General features: G+C 38.3%; 1 protein-coding gene across 1 annotated transcript in view; it reads right to left on the reverse strand.

The window, feature by feature from the left end:
• Window positions 1–6099: 6099 nt before the first annotated feature.
• LOC113415215 (sodium-dependent neutral amino acid transporter B(0)AT1) overlaps window positions 6100–19152 on the reverse strand; it is a 32460-nt gene continuing 19407 nt past the window's right edge. The window contains exons 5-14 of the mRNA XM_087961122.1: window positions 18785–18922; window positions 16714–16895; window positions 15037–15147; window positions 13394–13506; window positions 10683–10811; window positions 10198–10354; window positions 9108–9312; window positions 8404–8563; window positions 7632–7794; window positions 6100–6563 (exon numbers count right to left, since the gene is read on the reverse strand). Coding sequence (XP_087817248.1) covers window positions 6351–6563; window positions 7632–7794; window positions 8404–8563; window positions 9108–9312; window positions 10198–10354; window positions 10683–10811; window positions 13394–13506; window positions 15037–15147; window positions 16714–16895; window positions 18785–18922 — 1571 coding nt within the window. The 3' untranslated portion in view covers window positions 6100–6350. The remainder of the gene's footprint in view (window positions 6564–7631; window positions 7795–8403; window positions 8564–9107; window positions 9313–10197; window positions 10355–10682; window positions 10812–13393; window positions 13507–15036; window positions 15148–16713; window positions 16896–18784; window positions 18923–19152) is intronic.

Genomic DNA, 19152 nt, shown 5'->3' on the forward strand with positions numbered 1-19152 from the left:
TACCATGCAAGCTAGTTTAGGGGATTCAGTATCAGCTCATATACTTCTGCCTTCCAAAAATCATAACTACTGTCTCTCTTCAGTATCAGGCATCCTAAAACATCTGTCCTAATCTATATAATGAAAAGAGAAACACTGGGTCTCTTAAGATCCGTGGAAGCTACATGGAAAGCATTTATTATTTTTCTTTCGTACAGTCCACCACAAGATTGAAATCCCATAGGCCAACCTGGAAAACAGCTGTTCACTTAACTTCTATCCAGTTTAACTCTGAGAATGCTGAAGAGACAAATTGTCCAAGGCAGCGGTCGCCAACCAGTGGGCCACTGGTGGGCCGTGAGAAAATTTTGGTGGGCCGCAGAGAAATCTCATCCCCAGAGCACCCCCACAAAGCAATTAATCCAGGCTACGCAGAAACACAATGTTGCACCGCTCACATGGCCCACAGGAACACTCCCCGCCCACTCACTCCTTACCCGGTAAACTTGCCTGCTAAATTGCTATTTTTCCTTTTTCCAACTACCATCTGTTCTGCTGTGCCGGGAGATTTAGATTAGCTAGGAAGCAGGAAATGGTTGGATTTCTTGCTTTCTAGCTAGTCTTTAGATCTTCAGCTCTGCTTTCCTTAGGACTGAAGGTTTGCTTGCAAGCAAAATTCTGTGCAGATTCATGGCAAGCAAATTTGAGAGACTGAGCTAGCCAAAGGCAGATAGATAGATCACTGAATGATTCTGTGAGCAACTCAATGTGCCTGCTTTGCCTGATTTTGGGTAAAAATGTTTTTTTTATAAAAACAATTCAATATTTACATACATGGTGTGTTGTGAGTTAATTTTGTGCGTTTGCTTGCTAGCAAATTTTATGAGTTTGCTTGAAAGCAAAATTTATGTGACAGACTGAGCTAGCCAATGGCAGATAGATAGATTTCTGAATGAATCTGTGATTTTGTGAGCAACTCAATCTGCCTGCCTGCTTTGCCTGATTTTGGGTAAATGTTGCTCTTTTTTATAAAAATTTCAATATTTATATAAATATTTATAATATTTACATACAAGCCATGCCCAGCCAGTCACATGACCACCAAGCCACACCCACAAATTAGGCCATGCCCACAGAACTGGTTAGTGGTCCCTGGGATCTAAAATTATGAGTTTGGTGGTCCGTTTAGGTCCACAAGGTTGGCGACCCCTGAGATAGAATGAATCTGAATGAATCTGTGATTCTGTGAGCAACTCAATCTGCCTGCTTTGTCTGATTTTGGGTAAAAGTTGCTCTTTTTTTATAAAAAATTCAATATTTATATAAGTATTTATAATATTTACATACAAGCCATGCCCAGCCAGTCACATGACCACCAAGCCACACCCACAAATTAGGCCACACCCACAGAACCAGTTAGTAGTCCCTGGGATCTAAAAGTATGAGTTTGGTGGTCCCTTTAGGTCCAAAAGGTTGGCGTCCCCTGGTCCAAGGTACCTTCTTGTGGCCTGACCATTAATGAACCTGCTACCAAACCACTTGTTTTTGGCCTACCTTGCTTTGTCTGGTTGAAATTGAACAGAATTAGGTGTGAAGAAGTGTCTCTGCCCTGTATCAGTGGCGATAGGAAGATTGCCCTTGTTGCGATTGTGGTGCTAATATGCAAACTATTAAGCATATTGTGCAAGATTGGTCATGCCATGATGTGCATTTTCTAGTTCCCTAAAAGATCTGCATGAAGCAATGCCAGAGGCAATTGCTTGGATAGCTGAATTGGACATCTAATTATAAGGCCATTGCTATACCCCTGTTTTGTATATAATTATCCTGGATTGTGTGTATATGTTTAATTCTCTTTAGTCATCTCCTAGTGTTCACCACAGTTGAATTACAGGCTCACCTATTTGAAATATGTTTAGATGTTGCAGGAATAACCTTAGATAGTTCTTTGTGGAAAAAAACCAACATAAATGTGGATAATCTTGCAGAATATCAAAAGTGTGATGTCATAAACTTATTCCGTATTAAAATGTGGCAAAGACTTTTGGTTGTTTTGAATAATAGCTTCCAAATCTAATTGAAATCTACAAATCCACTGCAATCATAGGTCCAACTCATGGAAGTTAAAGAAGTTATGGTTAGCATAGAGACACAAGCAATTCAAACATGGGCATGGCAAAGAGAAGGCTACCTCCACAATGTATGTTTTCATTTGCTTACTTTGGGCACATCTTGAACTAGACTTTGTTCAGCAGTTTTTTTTCAGCTGAAATAGACAAAGCTGTTCCTGAAAAAGAAGAAAAAAACATTGATTGGCCAGTCGCAACTGATGTTAATAGGGGACAAGAGGTCCAGTCCTCAGCCACCATTTGTGGATGCCACAGGGCTTGGTACTTTCTCCGCTCCTTTTTAATATCTACATGAAACCATTGGGTGAGATCATCCAACACCATGAGATGAGATATCATTGATATGTACACAGCTCTACATCTCCATCCCTGGTGATCCAAGCAATGCTGTGACTGCCCTTTCTCAGTGCCTGTGTCAACTCATAAAACATTTTGTATACACATTTTATAGTTGTCAATAGAAAGAAGCGGGGGAGTTTCAAAGAGCAGGCAGGAATGTGGAATTGAAAATACATTCCATTCATATTTTCCTCAAAGGCTGATTAGTTCAGTGGTTGCCAACCAGTGGCTGGGGACCACTGGTGGTCCGCGAGAAAATTTTGGTGGTCCACAAAAGAGAAATGTTACCCTCAAAGCAATTAATCCAGGCTGCTTCTTTCCGCTTCTTTCTTCTTCTGCTTTTGGCTGCATGCAAGGAAAACAGCAAAAGTCTCTCTTTCTCTCCCTCAAACTCTGCCAGAAATGAGTGTTTGGGACCCTGCAAGGCCTCCTGCTCCAAGAGGCATGACAAGTCTCACAAAGACTCATTTCTGGTGGAGTTTGTGGGAGAGAAAGAAAGACTTCTGCTGCTTCTGCTGCTTTCCTTGCATGAAGCCAAAAGTCTCTCTCTCTCTCTCTCTCTCTCTCTTCCCCTGAGAACGGAGCTGGAGACGATATCCTGCAATCCCAAATAAAGAATGTTCAATTGGTAGGAAAACAGGGTGGGGAATTTTCCTGCAGACTTTTGGGGGGATTTTCCCAGGGTCTCTGGTCCGCGGGATTTCAAATTATGAGTTTGGTGGTCCCTCAGGCCCAAAAGGTTGGCGAGCCCTGGATTAGATGACTGAAGCATCTGCCATACAAAAATCTAATTGGAGAGCATGATTGATGACTCTTGGCTATGGACGTGTTTCATTGGATGATACACCCAGCGGGGTGGGGGGGAAAGGAGGGCCAAGGGTGACAATGAATTACGTATCTCAGACTTGGCTATGCTGGAATGTTAACTTCTAATAAATCCTCTTTAGTTTTGGGAGTGTGGCTCGAGGCTCATGGTATAATTGGAGTAACTGCTGGAATCCTGACAGATAGCCAACTCTCATAATTAATCACCGGGGTGCCTGCGTCCCGGCCTTTTCCATCACTCCCCAATATCTGGGGTGCGTGGAGAGAAACTCAGGCAGCCATGGCAGAGGCCATCAGGAGAAAGCTTCGCTTCCAGCCAGAAGCAAAAAGATACTGGTAGCATAATTACAGAACGAGGACACCTCCCCGTCAACTCCAAAGAGGAGAAACCTGCTCCGTTAGGAGGAAGAAAATCAGATAAGTACCTGATGGAATCCCTGGGGAGATCCATAGAGCAGCTGAGGGAGGGGTCTGAACAGGCCACCATTTGAGATGATGGCCTGTCCTGCCACCCAAGCCAGAGGGAAATTTTTACAGAGCCTTTTGAAATGGGGAGAAGCAGGCAAGACCAACCTGCAGACAACCTAACTACGAAACTCAAAACCAAACTGCTAGCAGACCCCTGGTTCCGGGACAATCAACACATCTTGACAAAAAGAGATAACTTGTGTGGAAGGGGACAAAACTCTATGTCCCAGAATCCCTACCCACCCTAGTTCTTCATAGGAGCCACAATGCCAAACCAGCAGGCCACTTTGGGTTCTTAAAGACTTTACACTTGGCTTGGAGGCAGTTCTGGTGGCCTGGCATAAAGAAAGACGTGGACAGTTATATGAAAAGTTGCATCATCTGTGCCGCGATGAAAAAACGACCAGGAAACCCCCTCCAGACTGCGACAAATGGTAGCGGAGCCAATGAGGCCCTGGGAGGAGATTACAATGGACTTCATAGTGGAGTTGCCAAAAAGTGCGGGAAACACGGTGATCTGGACTGTAATAGACTTATTTTCCAAACAGGTGCATTTCATACCTTGCAGCGGACTACCCTCAGCCTGCCAGTTAGCCACGCTGTTCCTGAAGCACATCTACCACCTGCATGGAATACCACGGAGGATTTTCTGAGACAGAGGGGTCCAATTCACGACCAAATTTTGGAGGGAGTTCCTGCAGTCTATTGTGTCGTCCCAGGGTGTTAGCTCGGACTTTCATCCAAGCACCAATGGGGGTCAGAGAGATTGAATGCCACGGTAGAGCAGTATCTGAGGTGCTACATGAATTATCAGCAGTCCAACTGGGCAGACCTCCTGCCTTTCACGGAGGTTGGGTACAATAATACTGTTCACAGTAGCACGGGACTAACCCCCTTCAAGGTAGTGAGTGGCATGGACTTCGTCCAATGCCTCAGTATCCAAGGGACCCCCCCTCCTCAGTCAGCCTGACCGATTGGATGTCAGTGCTGAAAGCAACTTGGGAGAATGTCAAAAAAGCACTGGCAAAAGTGGCACAGACCTATAAGAGACAGGCAGACAAACACTGAGCCCCACAATGACCATTCCAGTTGGGGAGAAGGTCTACCGCTCCATCAAATATCTGAGGTTAAGGCTCCCTAGCAAGAAATTGGGGCCAAAGTTCATGGGACCATTCCTCATAGTAAAGATCATCAACCCAGTCACAGTGCAATTGAAGTTGCCCTGATTGTTAGGGAAAATTCACCCAGTATTCCATAGTAGCCTATTAAAACCCGTGGTTGGATCAACGCTGAGGCCCCTATCTTGTGAGCCCCCAGATCCCATGATCATAGGAGGTCAAACCCATTATGAGGTGCAGTGAATCTTCGATTCGAGGGGCATAGGAGACAACTCCAATATTTAATCAAGTGGAAGGGCTACCCCTTATCAGAGGCATCATGGGTAAAGAGTAGGAACGTCCAAGCCTATCGCCTTGTAGCAAGGTTCCATGCAGGAAATTCAACCAAGCCTGGGTGGGTTTTGTGAGCATAAGCTTCCATATCTGCAATCAATTTGTTTTTGTGTGTGCTGTACAGTCACCTTCAAGAAGTGAGGGGAGCTGAATGTCAACTCATAAAACATTTTGTATACACGTTTTATAGTTGTCAATAGAAAGAAGAGGGGGAGTTTCAAAGAGCAGGCAACAGTGTGAAATCAAAAGTACATTCCAGTCATATTTTCTTCAAAGACTGATTAGATGGCTGAAGCTTCTGCCGTGAAAAAATCTAATTGGAGAGCATAGTTGATGACTCGTGGCTATGGACGTGTTTTATTGGATGATACACCCAGAGGGGTTGCAGGGGAAAGCAGGGTCAAGGGTGACAGTGAATTACATATCTCAGAGTTGACTACGCCCAGGCAAATGCCGGAATGTTAACTTCTAATAAATCATCTTTAGTTTTGAGAGTGTGGCTTGAGGCTCATGATTTAATTGGCGTAACTGCCGGAATCCTGACAGCCTGGAGGCTGTAAAATGTCTGGATAGGGGACAACAGTCTTAAGCTGAACACAGGCAAGATGGAGTGGCTGGGGCTACCAGGGATCTCTGGATCCAGTGGTTTATCATCATTAACTCTGGTTGGGGTTGCACTAACCCAGGCAAATTTGGTGCACGACTGGGGAGTCCTGCTGGAAGATCCTGTAAGAAGACTTCATCACTATTCCATCAGTCTCTTGGTGTGTATTTTAGTGCAGTTTTTAATAATAGTTTAATGTTGGTTTGTTTTAATCTGTTCACATTTTAACTATTTTTCACTTGTTTCTATAATTTGTAAGATGGGTGGCACAGTAAAAAATAAATAAATAGCTTTCTTGTGCAAGTATAATTTCTTTAATAATATATTATTTGAACATAAAACTTGTATCTGTGCTACAAGGTGGGGCTCAGAGGGAGAGGAAACACGACATCCTTGACATCTGTATTACCCATTTTCTAATGCAGCAAACGCTGTTAGAATGAGAATATATCAGTTCCCATTTAGGCTCTGAAACAACTCGGATCGAGACAGGGAGACATCTCTGTTTTACCACCTCTCACTGAAAGTCTTTGCACACCGAATCTTCGGAGACAGCTATGCTGTATTCTTCAGCTCCCCATTTATTGATATTTCTGATATGGCATTGACCAAATCTCGCTGTACAGGATCTTCTCCCTTGAAGTGATTTCGGATAGCTTTGTATAAGGCATAGCCAGGGATAACCAAGCTAGGGACTCCTGCGAGGATTACAATGATGGCATAAATCCAGTCAGGATAATTCACTGACTTTGATTTTGGGAAGTTCTCCTGTGATAACAAGAAAGAGAAAAAGATAAGTAATTGCAAGACAGGGAAGTAAGAATCTTAGATACATTCACATTAGAAACACTGAATAAGCAATATACTCCTTGGCAAGGAGTATTATTTTTAGGTTAAACAGATGATTGCAACTTGAGCTGGGAAACAGCAGTTGCACAGAAATTAACGTGAAATTAACTTTTAAGAGAATTCCTTATATCCACCGAGTATGATCATTTCCACTCTTGTATTTTCTCAGTGATCTCTGCAAGAGTTATATTTTGCCCCTCTGAATCATTACCCAAGCAGAATGGATTAGTCTTACATTAACTTTATTCTTTCATAGATGAAACATTATATTACTCTTTCCATTGCCAAACAATGAACAGAAAGAAATAGAAATATCAAACAAACATCAAAGTTTGGCTAAGTACAATTTTATGGAGAATATATTTCTGTGAATTTTCTGATCCTTGGTTGAAAAGACATGTCCATATTACAGAACATCTAGCAGAGTAGTAAGAACCTGGAATTTCACCATCAGCACTATTAAAAGTATACATCCGAATTTCTCAAACTGTTCTCAATTATTCTTCAGTTTGGATCAGCCACAGGCAGAGACCTGTCCAGCAGTCTATTCTGCTCAGTTATTGTCTTGCTGGTTGGCAACAAATTTCTAAGGTTTTAGAAAAGGTTCTTTTCCCATAAACTTTTGATTGAGGAAACCAGATATTGAACCTGGGACCTTTTGCATGCAAGTCGCATTTTTTATAATTGAGACAAAGATTTTCTCCCATTTTTTTTCCATTCTCCCAAAACTATTGTTACATATATTTCTTCAATCATTTTTTAAAAAATACCTGTAATAATTCTAAGATGTCCCACAAAGACAACTGAGTTTTCTTGCAGTGCAGACATACTTCAATAAACTAGCCATTAGTCACATTAAAAAAGCTAATTTATTTCCCTGGGGATAAACATTTCTTTTGCTTATTTTTCTTTGCAAAAATCTCCAACAAATAGTAAAACATGAAAAGACGCAATTTGGAACATGTTTCCTTGTACACATATACTTACATAACTGGGGTCCCAGGTGATGTATTCTAAATTTTCACTCACTTTCACCACAAAGTAAAAAAAGAAGATAATTAACATGATGATGGGGCTGATAACCCTCCAGGTGGCTTGCCAAAAAATATTGGGTTTGTGCCCAATCATGAACTTAATGTCATCATTAAATCTGGTAATTAAAAGAGAAAGGAAAATTTTGAGTCTGAGAACCTGCTCACGTCACACAAAGTGCAGTGGTTTTCAACCACATTCAGATGATGCTCAGTGACTGTAGCAAAATTTAATGCTGTATCTGTATGTTCAGCCCTTAGTCGAGGGTAGCTCTCAGCTCTTTTTAAGAAATTGAAAACCTTCCTAATCTCTTGGGTTAAGAAATTTTCAGAGTTGATAACAGATATATCCAGGTCCTAATTAAAAGGAAACTTAAAGGGATAGGTGGGGTTACTACTATTCTGAAACTAAATGCCATGTATGGAAATTTAACCCTAAGCATAAAGGTTATAAATAAAACCCCACATTAAACAGTCCAATGTACACTGGTAGTTTCTGGAGGTTTGTTTTGTTTTTTTAAAATTTGCCTAGAATAAATAGAGGTCCATATTTATTTATTTTTAAGGTTAAAAGTAATGCACATACATTCTCTTATATTTTTAAATTACTGATTTTCTCTTTTTTAAGGATGGGAAAAAGTGATTTGCTTAAGCTTATCATGAAAGTTCCCAATTATTGATTGCCTAATAAAAAGATGGTTTATACCTTTTGGGGGGCTATAACTTACCTGTCTATCCCATATATGTAGACAACTGAAAACATCTCACAAAATGCTATTATCAACAAGGGAATGGATCCAGCAAAGCTATCAAAAAGAGCCAACCAATAGTTACCAGATCTCAGCACAAAAATAATGGCAATCAAGAAAGATCCCAAACAAATCAGGGCTGTAAACAAATAAACAAAAAAGCAGAAGGATTATGACATTTTATCAATATATGAATTTCATTCCACGTTTCAAGCAAGGGGATAGGTACATAGAACAAGTCCTTTTAATCAGTGCTGAGCTACATTATTTCCTAGTCTAGGTTGTTCTTCAAACCCATCACGTTGTCCCTAGGAGCAGGCACAAAACCAAGGAATAGTCATCAAATTGAAAGAGTGTTGCTTTCTGAATTTACCTCATCAGTCAGAAAGATCCAGCTCAAAAGAGTTAATATGCAAAAGTGAACTCATCATCCATCAGTGGCATTCAGCAGCTATGTATTTGATTTCTCTTTTCTCAATCTACTGCTTAAGAATTAAGTTTTTGAGCAAGTAGCAAACTGACTGTGCAATTACCATCTTATCTTTAAAATCTTGATTAATTATTCATACTGAAGCTAAACTTCATATCTCTTTAAAAATGTCCATAGACCTGCAATCTATCCGGGTTGCAACCAGGGCAAACGATCAACTCCGTTCCCGGTTATATAACCATTTTCAACTTACCTGTAATAACTTCTTTAGGCCATTTTTTAGGTATAACTCTGAGATCTTGCAGGGGTACCAGCACACCTTCCATATTCCCAAACATAGATGATAAACCCAAGCAGAACAGCATGATAAAGAAGAGGATTGACCAAAGTGGAGAAATGGGCATTTTGGTGATGGCTTCAGTGAAGACAATAAATGCTAAACCAGTTCCTTCTACTCCCTACATAGGATTTCAAATTAGAGAAAAAAGTTATATAATACATTAGGCTACTGCAGTACTCGTTTTCAAATATATTTATCTGACAAATCTATATTAAATTAGTCCATATTTAAATCTATATAATTTTTTTCCTCTGGATGCAAAGGGGATTGTAAATAGTTAAAACAAACAAACAACATTATCATCCTAATTGTTTTGTCTAGTTCATTATTTTATTAGCTTAGCTCTTTTCCTCCCTAGCTTTCCCATTGTTCTATTTAGGCTATAAATGGTTTGGCAGTGGAGTCTTGTCTTGAATGTATAAATAAAAATATGAGATGTAATCATTCTACACCAGCATGGTTCTTCCTATGTTCTTCTTTGCATAAAAATATTCCATCTTTTTTACACAGCTGAGCAGTCGATGGAAATCGCTATTAATCTTTGTTAATTCAAGTCTAATCCCCATTTACAAAGGTTGGCTAAAATGAAAAACCAGTTTGCTTTGTTTATTATTTTGACCTAAATCCTTTCTTTCTACCCAAGGCCCATTTGGATCATGGTCTGCATTATCTAGATTAGCATTAACCATGAAAAATGCACAGTTTACAGGGGCAACATTTAAATATCTATTGCTAAATTGGTGAGTAAGAAAGAGATGGAAAAAAATGAAACATAATTCATAGAAAACATAATACATCTGAAAATTCTAAGCATAAGTAGATTAAAAAATAATCAATAAATTATGTTTAAAAACCCCAAATTCCTCATACATTCTATCAATTTTTAAAAATGTAATTTTAAGTGACATTAATGCTTCCTATCATTCTAACCTAGCAAATATACATCGTTATACATTTATCCCTATATATACTGATAATATATAGCCCTATATTATCAGCTTACATCACTTAGAAATGCATCCAAGTCACAGGTTTCAAACTTCAGGGTTGAAAAGATTTCTGGATTTGTTGTGTTACACCAAGCTTGCATCTCCAGAAAATTGTTCTCGGTTATGTTACCATCGGGCAAATCAAACGCATTCATCAAAGTGAGGATATTTCTTCAAAAGATCAAAGGAAATAGGCCAAAAAAATTTCAGTGTTATAATCTGGGTCACAATGAAACAAATAGTTGCAGTTGCCATTTCTCTTACGACATTGAGCAAGATTGAGGGTAAAAGTTTCCATTTGGTCTAATCTATCAATAAATATGAACAATATTCATAAAGTTTTGATACCCACTGCTAGGGACAGCCCTCCCCAATTTCACCATCCATTCCGCACCACATGTACTGTTAGTTGTTGCTGTAGTTGGTGGTAATATTAGACTAATAATAACCCTCTTTCAATCAGCAGTAATATACTAACTAGGAAGTAAGCACAACTTACCTGCTATAGCAATCATCATATCTTTCTGTTGCTCTGAATCCAATGATTGAATATATGACTGTAGCTGCATAAATGGATGTGAAGCCATTTATCATAGAAATGATCACAGCATCCCTTTCACAATTATTGCTATAAACAAAAACAAGGAAGGCAGCTGACTTTTCATAATAGTATCCAGGTGTTAGTATACATCTCTGTCTGTCTATCTATCTATCTATCTATCTATCTATCTATCTATCTATCTATCTATCTATCTATCATCTATCTATCTATAATTTATTGGCCACCCATCTTACCACAGTGTAACTCTGGACAACCTACAATATTAAAAAATAAAACTGTATAACTAGAATGATTCAAAACTTTAAGACACAAAATGTAAAATACAAAATACGACTTAAAAGATGAGGAGGGAGGGAATAGGATGAGCAGGGGGGGAGGTGAGATCTGATATTCATCTATAAGCCACCTCCAACATGAAGCTCCTTCTTTGGAGCTCCAAGCCAACCAGCAGAGCTGGTCTATTGAAGGAATTGATAAGCGGATCCCTTTACTAGAGTAAGAACTATTTTTTTTAAAGCTAAGAAAAAAAATAGAAAAAAGTTTATACAAAGCTGACGGCTGGGTCAAGAAGATGTCAAGAGGAAAACCTTCTAAGCACCAATTCCACCCGTGCTTTTTACAATTTTGTAAACAACAAACTAAAAGACTCAAGGTCCATCCCACCCTTGATAGGACCTGATGGTAAAGACTGCAACGATGACACCATTAAAGCCAACCTCTTTAACACATTCTTCGGCTCAGTATTTGTAAACAGCAATGGATCATGCCCAGTATTTCCTAGCCGTACCACAGATAACAACAATGATCTAATACATATCAATTTTACAGAAGACAATGTTGAAAAAGCACTACGCAATCTAAAACCATCTCTATCTATTGGACCGGATGGAATATGTGCCTACTTCTTAAAAAAGCTATCCACTGCCACAGCCAAACCTCTAAGCATAATCTTTGAAAAATCTTTCAGGACCAGCTCCTTGCCTAACCTATGGTCACAAGCCACAGTCATCCCCATCTTCAAAAAGGGAGACCCAAGCCTAGTTGAAAATTACAGACCAATCTCCTTATGCTGTGTCACCTGTAAAGTCATGGAATCAATTATTAACCAATCCATCATCCTCCACTTAGAGACAAACAACCTACTCTCCAATAAACAATTTGGTTTCAGAAAAAAACTATCCTGTAATCTGCAACTCTTACACTGCAAAAACATATGGACGACACAACTCGACCAGGGCAAAGCAATAGACGCAATCTACATAGACTTCTGTAAAGCCTTCGATTCAGTGGTACACGACAAACTACTCCTAAAAATAAAATCCTATGGTATCTCTGGACAACTGAATAACTGGATAGAAGCATTCCTGGCAAACAGACAACAAATGGTCAAAATTGGGAGCGTCCTATCAAATTCTGTACCTGTCAATAGTGGTGTCCCCAAGGCAGTGTTCTAGGACCAACTCTCTTCATACTCTACATAAATGACCTCTGTGATCATATTAAGAGCAATTGCGTTCTTTTCGCTGATGATGTAAAGCTGTTCAATACCACAGACAATACTGCTACCCTACAAAAAGATCTTGACTATGTATCAGAATGGTCAAACAAATGGCAACTTCAAATCTCAACAAATAAATGCTCTGTCTTACATATTGGCAAAAAAATCAGAAAATAAAATACAAGCTGAATAGTCAAGATCTTGTTGATGACCCAAGCTCTGTAAAGGACCTTGGAATACTCACCTCTAATGATCTAAGTGCTAGAGCCCACTGCAACTACATAGCCAAAAAGGCATTAAGAGTTGTTAACCTAATCCTACGTAGCTTTTCTCTGGTAATATCACACTACTAACCAGAGCATACAAAACATTTGCTAGACCAATACTCGAATACAGTTCATCAGTCTGGAACCCACATTACATATCTGATATTAGCACAATTGAGAAAGTCCAGAAATATTTCACAAGAAGAGTTCTCCACTCCTCTACTCGTTGTAGAATACCTTATGCCACCAGACTTGAAATTCTAGAACTAGAAAACCTTGAATTACGCCGTCTTCGGTCTGATTTAAGCATGGTATATAAAATCATACATTGCAATGTCCTACCTGTCAATGAATACTTCAGCTTCAACCATAACAACACAAGAGCAGACAATAGATACAAACTCAAAGTTAACCGCACCAAACTTGATTGCAGGAAATACGACTTCAGCAATAGAGTGGTCAATGTCTGGAATACTCTACCCGACTCTGTAGTTTCTTCCCCAAACCCCAAAAACTTTAACCTTAGACTGTCTACTATTGACCTCACCCCTTTCCTAAGAGGCCTGTAGGGGGCGTGCATAAGCGCACCAACGTGCCTACCGTCCCTGTCCTATTGTTTCTCTTATTCTTCTTTTATTTTTCTTATATGTACCCATTTCATGTATGCACAACTATGTATACACTTATACTTATTATCTTGTAAACAATTGGCAAATCAAATAAATAAATAAATAAATAAATAAAATAAAATGTCATATGAATTTGGGATTAAACTCAAGGGCAGGTGTGACACACACCCCTTGGAATAGTCATGAAAGAAAGGCAGAAAGAAAGAAAAGCTCTCTGAATTCTTCCCATTTGCATGAAAAGGGTTAGTAACTTACTGAACTGAATTATAACTAGAGAATGAGATGAGCCCACCAAAGGCAAGAGAAAAAGAATAGAACACTTGGGCTCCAGCATCTAGCCAGGTGACGGGGTTAGCCAATTCGGTCACCTGAGGAAGAAGGAGAAAAAAGGTTTTAAAACTTAAGCCACAGGACATCTGTAGAGAAAAGTACATTGTATAGAAATGGTGCCTTTGAGCATGCAATGTATTCATTTACAAGGATTTGTGGAAGGGGAATCTCTCGCCCTCCACTGCACCATTGGGACTATCTTATTCTATCTAGAACATGGCCAAAAATCAAGAAACAGATGATAGTTGGGTACCAATCTATTTATCACTTGTAGATATTGGATAAGCAGCAGAGTTTGGACAGACGGGCAAAAGAAAGTATTTTGGCGTCGGTAAACTCAGTTGCTTAAGCCAAAGTTTGCCAATATAAACTTTCCTTTTAAAAATTAACGTATTGGCCATTCCCACCCATTTCTGTCAATGTGGTCCTCCAGGGATAGAGACAAGGACCTTTCCTAGGTCTTTAATTCTCCTCCCTTTTTTAAAAGCTAGATATGGCAAGATTTGAACTAATTACATGCAAGTTGTATTTATTTCTACTAAGCCGTCACCTTTCTTGGGTTTATACAGACATTCTTAGGAACCCCAAGTGCCAGACCTTACCAATAATTTCATTTCTGCGCAAATACTTTCCTGGAAACATATTCTATTTCTTGATTTAATATGCATGTGTAGCAAATAGACACAGTTTGATGGGATGGGCCACAATTAAATAATTCCTGAGGTTTGCAGGAATTTATCTGGTCATTAAAGGATCACTTGAAGAGGTAACATTGAAAGATTGTTTTACAGAGGGATGGAGCTAAGGTAGGAATGAAAACAAGAAACCCCAGGGAGACAGTTTGCTGTCAACCCTTTTTAAAAAGGCGAAAGATTTATACGATCTGAAAAAAAACACCAGCGTACCCTTTTTAAACATTCCTCTGACTTACTATTGAAATGTAAGTTTTGGCAGTGTTAAATGCTGGCACTTTGAACAACCCTCGTGTGTGTGAGACAGAGGGGGAGGGAGGGAGAGAATAAAATAATAACAGCATCCACATTCCAACAAATGGCTATTTCCTATTAGAACTTAGAAAAAACCTAATAAATTGTATGAATTATGTGTATAGGATTTCTTGCAGGGATCAAAGTAACTTCATCTTTGTGTACATTTATTTTTTCTAATTTCTGTGCAACTTGACTCAGAAAGACAGGCTGGGCTTAGCATCACAAAATAATTAATCGCGTTCCATTCATTAGTTTTCTTAGGTCAGCTGAAAAAGCATTCCAATTCCAATTCTGAACTGCCTTTTTATAAAAATTGCCTGAAGTTTGCCAAAGCAAAAGCTGCACAGATGAAGCTTGTCTTTGTAAGGGAGGAAAGATGTTCCTTCAATGTGCAAATGTCCCAATAATACATTAAGCCAGGGAACATTGACCTACAATATTTCTCTTATTTAAAGGACGAATAATAGTTAAAAAAAAACCAGTGCAAATTGTATTAGAATTGGAATTATCACAGCTCTTTTGATGTTAAGAAAATAACATTTTTAATTTTCTTGAAATACGAAAGTAATTAATACTTACATTTGGTGTAAACAGAAAGACAATACCATTGGTAGCTCCTTTCAGAGTCAAGCCACGGATCAGGAAAATGGTCAGGACAACATATGGAAGGGTTGAAGTCACATATACTGCCTGAGGAAGAATATGTACAACTGAGAATTGTGACATCTACATCACAAAATACTGTTCACAGGCCTACCAATAATTTCAGGTTGCAAGATACAAGAGACATAGTCTTTTCAAGGGAGATCACAATAGCTCTAGAACTACCATTTGTCAACTCATAAAGCTATTGGCTCGAGGCTCATGAATTAATTAGGGCATCTATCGGAATCCTGACAGTCTTCTCATGATTCTATCTCGATGAACTTTAAATACTTAGGCCTGTTTTTAGAGATGTTGGAATGGTTTTGAATTGGTTACTTGCTTGACAATTTCAGAATAATTCTCTCGATCATTTGGCTGAATTGTTTTCCTTTGCTATTTCAGTTTAATATTTTAGATACTGGCTTTAGTTTATAACAATTTATGACATGAAATATATGTCACTTAGGTCACTATGAGCCACTATCTTGCAATCTGATCTTCTTCATAAAATTGAGTTGAGGACAGATTTGTATTATGGAATGCTTCAATAATACTATAAACAATACTAGAGGCCAATTATGGGCAAGGTACGTATCTCCATTTAAGGCAGAACACCTATTAAATCTGAAAGCATGGACTGTTTGCAAATTTTATATTTCAACATTTGAAGTGAAGAAAATACATGGAAATATGTGGAAAATATGTTTCATATTTCAGTGAGAAATGTATTTCATGCATATTATAGATAGTCTCCAGTTTAAGAATGAGTTCTGATTTCAAGGTCTATCCTTAAGTCAAATTTGTATGTAAGCTGGAACAGTACCATTGCATAATAGTGTATAAATAGTGTATAAATATCTATGCACTATTATCAAGTTCAAGTGTAATGAACTTGAACTGTTGTGTATTTAACTTGAATCGTTGTGTATTTAACACTACTTTTACTACAGTAAGCTCTGTTCTTAACTCTGGGTTGTCCTTAAACCAGGTCATTCTCAAAGTGCAGATTGATAAAATATACTTCTGCAGGGGGGAGGCTACTTTCCCTAATTTGGCTCACATCTTGCTGAAACCATGTAAAACAAGAACCATGTAAATAAGGTCATATAAGAAAGGAATCATGGCTAGCAGCAACTTCTTCCCTCCCACTTATCTAGATGTTACCATGGAAGGTAGGACATAGAAACAACTCCCTCAAAAATGACTTTTTTTCTGAAGTAACATCGTATGCAAAACTGACACTGCATTATCTACGATTTCTCTACAGTTTGAAGCTCCCATGCTATGATATTCAGATCTTTATTAAAAGCAGAACTGGACATTATGTGGTCAGGGAATGCTGAGACTGGGAAAATGTGTAGTGGAGATCTGGCTGGCAGCAAGAAGAACATCTTACCGTTCCTACTTATTTTCTCTCCAATAATTGCTCTCCCACCCACCATCGAAACTAGGCTGTTTTCCAATTTCTAAACTCAAGCTGCAAGAAAATGGCTGTGAAGGGACTTTTTGATGGGGTTTTTCTCAAAGAGGATGTCCTGGAATAATTTGCAACAGAAAGAATCACAAATATAAAGAGCATTTTCCCCTCTAAGCAAAAAAAGATTGAGGTACCTTTCCTGTTGTTTCAATCCCTCTGATTGTGCACACGTACAGCACTGCCCAGGCACAAATCAAGCAGAGCAAAAGCCACCATTGTACATTTCCAGGATCATCAATAGAACTGGTAATGTTTAAGGTCTCCCTGTACCAAAAATAATCCACTGGGGAGCTCTTTGCACATTCCTCGATGAAATCTGAAAACAGGAAGACATTCAATGACTTGTGCCAGATTTTCTTTTTTTTAAGCAGCAGCATATGAGTTTGACAAAGAAAGAAAACAGTCACAAATTCAGATATTTTCAGATGAACTGAATTTAAAATTAGAGTTTTAAACTATTGAGCAATTCATAATTTGAACGTCAACCGCATAAGTTTTAAAAGAAAAACATTAATTTTTTTGTACTTATAATATTAGAGAACTCCTAAATTTCAAGAGCCAGTATTCAGCTCAATTTGCTAAAATTATACCTGACTTGAAGGTCTTCCAAAACATTAGAAGGCCTAAGCATAGGGAAATGTTGGTGATGTGTTGCCTTTAGGAGATAATTTCAGATGATGGTTGCTGTTATAAAAGCACATAGAAGAGCATCTTATATTTATGTTCCAAAACATATGTGCATGATTTATGGATCTGCTTATAAAATTATGAAAAAAGTCATCCTTGCATATTTTATATACCTCATTTAATGTGCCTTTCTTAAGCCTCACCCTCAACTGAAGATGACAGAATAAAACAAACTGCTTCATGTAGCACAACAAAGAAGGAATATTGTGATGAAGACAGAACATATTGTTTGAACAATGAAGCAGTCTTGTTAAGTGCTATCACCTCCTGCTTTCACCAAAGTCTACTTGAGTCTACTTTGAATAGCACCATAACTTAGATGGCAGTGAAATTTGGTTGTACTTAATTCCTATCAATTGGAAAATGCCACCTTCTATATAGTGGCAGAATTTGGGAATTACCATGCCATGTGGTCATTTCCTGGACTGGAGGCAGCGATGTTGGTGGATGTATTCAGTTGAAATATATTCTCAATAATGCTATTATATAATACCACTATTTTGGTAGTGTCCCCTTAGAAATGGAAGGGAATGCACATTATAATGCTGCTTTGGATTTTTGGGGGGGTGTTGGGGGAGAGAAACATGGTTTTAGATGAGGTCAGACAGCATCTGAAAATTACATTTCTCTCTTACATAAATGGTAACTTTCCTGTTTCTATTGTACAAGTTCCTGCTTGTTATATTTTAAACCAATTATATTAGAATCAGCCAGTTTGTTGTTAACTTATTAATCAATATTTCTTCTTCAAAGGAGTGTGGAATTCTATGGCCTAAGCCACATATTTTGAATAGTATTTAATAGAAAATTAGGAAGGAAGACAGGCAATGACAAAATGATTTCAATAGTGCTGTTAATGAGAAAATATGAATTGTTGTAAAAAAGCACTTGAAAATCCCATTTTTCTTTTTTCCAGAATGCTTTTCAAAGGCATAACTCCTGTAGGACTATGTACTATGTACTGTCAATTGCACAATGTCAGTGCTTTAAGAATATCTAAGCTTATTTAGATAACTGCATTAATTCATCAATTATGCTATCTATGTAACTGTAAAAAAAAACCAAAGTGCTATAGCAATCAATCTTTTGCCTCTTCCTGCAGTTTTGTTTTGAAAATGCAAGGCAGCAAGGTAGATCAGGTAGAAATTTATCAGAAAGATTTCAGTTGATATATTCAGGGTTATGTATGCTGCAAGAAGAACATATATTTAGTTATTTATCAGAAACTTCAACCACTACTCCAAATATTACCAATAGATACTAAGTAAACATCAATCTCCACCAGTCCCTTTATTCATTGTGTCAGATGAGACAAATCTGAATACCAAAGTCCAGATTTAATTACCATCATGCTAAGGATTCAGCAATAGAATGATTACGTCATTTGGTCAAAAGTCTTGAATGTTATGGGAGGAGGGAAAATAAAATATACATTATATTTTCTCCTATTATTTCCCCAGAGAAGCCTTCTCATGATGGCTTGTCAGCTAGTGTAAGCATTTCATTCATAGGGTGTACCTGTTCTGTTGTCATTAAGTGGACATTCGCTCCAGGGCAGTGGCTCTTGAAAGGAGTTGAAGAAATACCACATCACCCAGGCAATAATCGTATTATAGTATAGTCCCACAAGAAAGGAGACTAACATTGCTGCTATTCCTATGGAAAGAGAGGAAAAACTTGAATCAGAGCTTATTTAGTACAATTTAAAAAAATAAGATCTGTGAGAAATCTGAGTGAATAATGTTTCATTTCGGCCCCATTCCTTGAATAGAACTGATTAGTAAATATTTATACTATATAGAAAGATGTTGAGACAAGAGTCGTTTGATGGGATTGCGTGGTGATAAAGATACAGCATATTTTCCACCATTATAACCAGTGGTATT

The sequence above is a fragment of the Notechis scutatus genome, chromosome 3 (assembly GCF_049901735.1).
Source record: "Notechis scutatus isolate UNSWTSFEM ecotype Mainland chromosome 3, rNotScu1.2, whole genome shotgun sequence".
NCBI lineage: Eukaryota > Metazoa > Chordata > Lepidosauria > Squamata > Elapidae > Notechis > Notechis scutatus.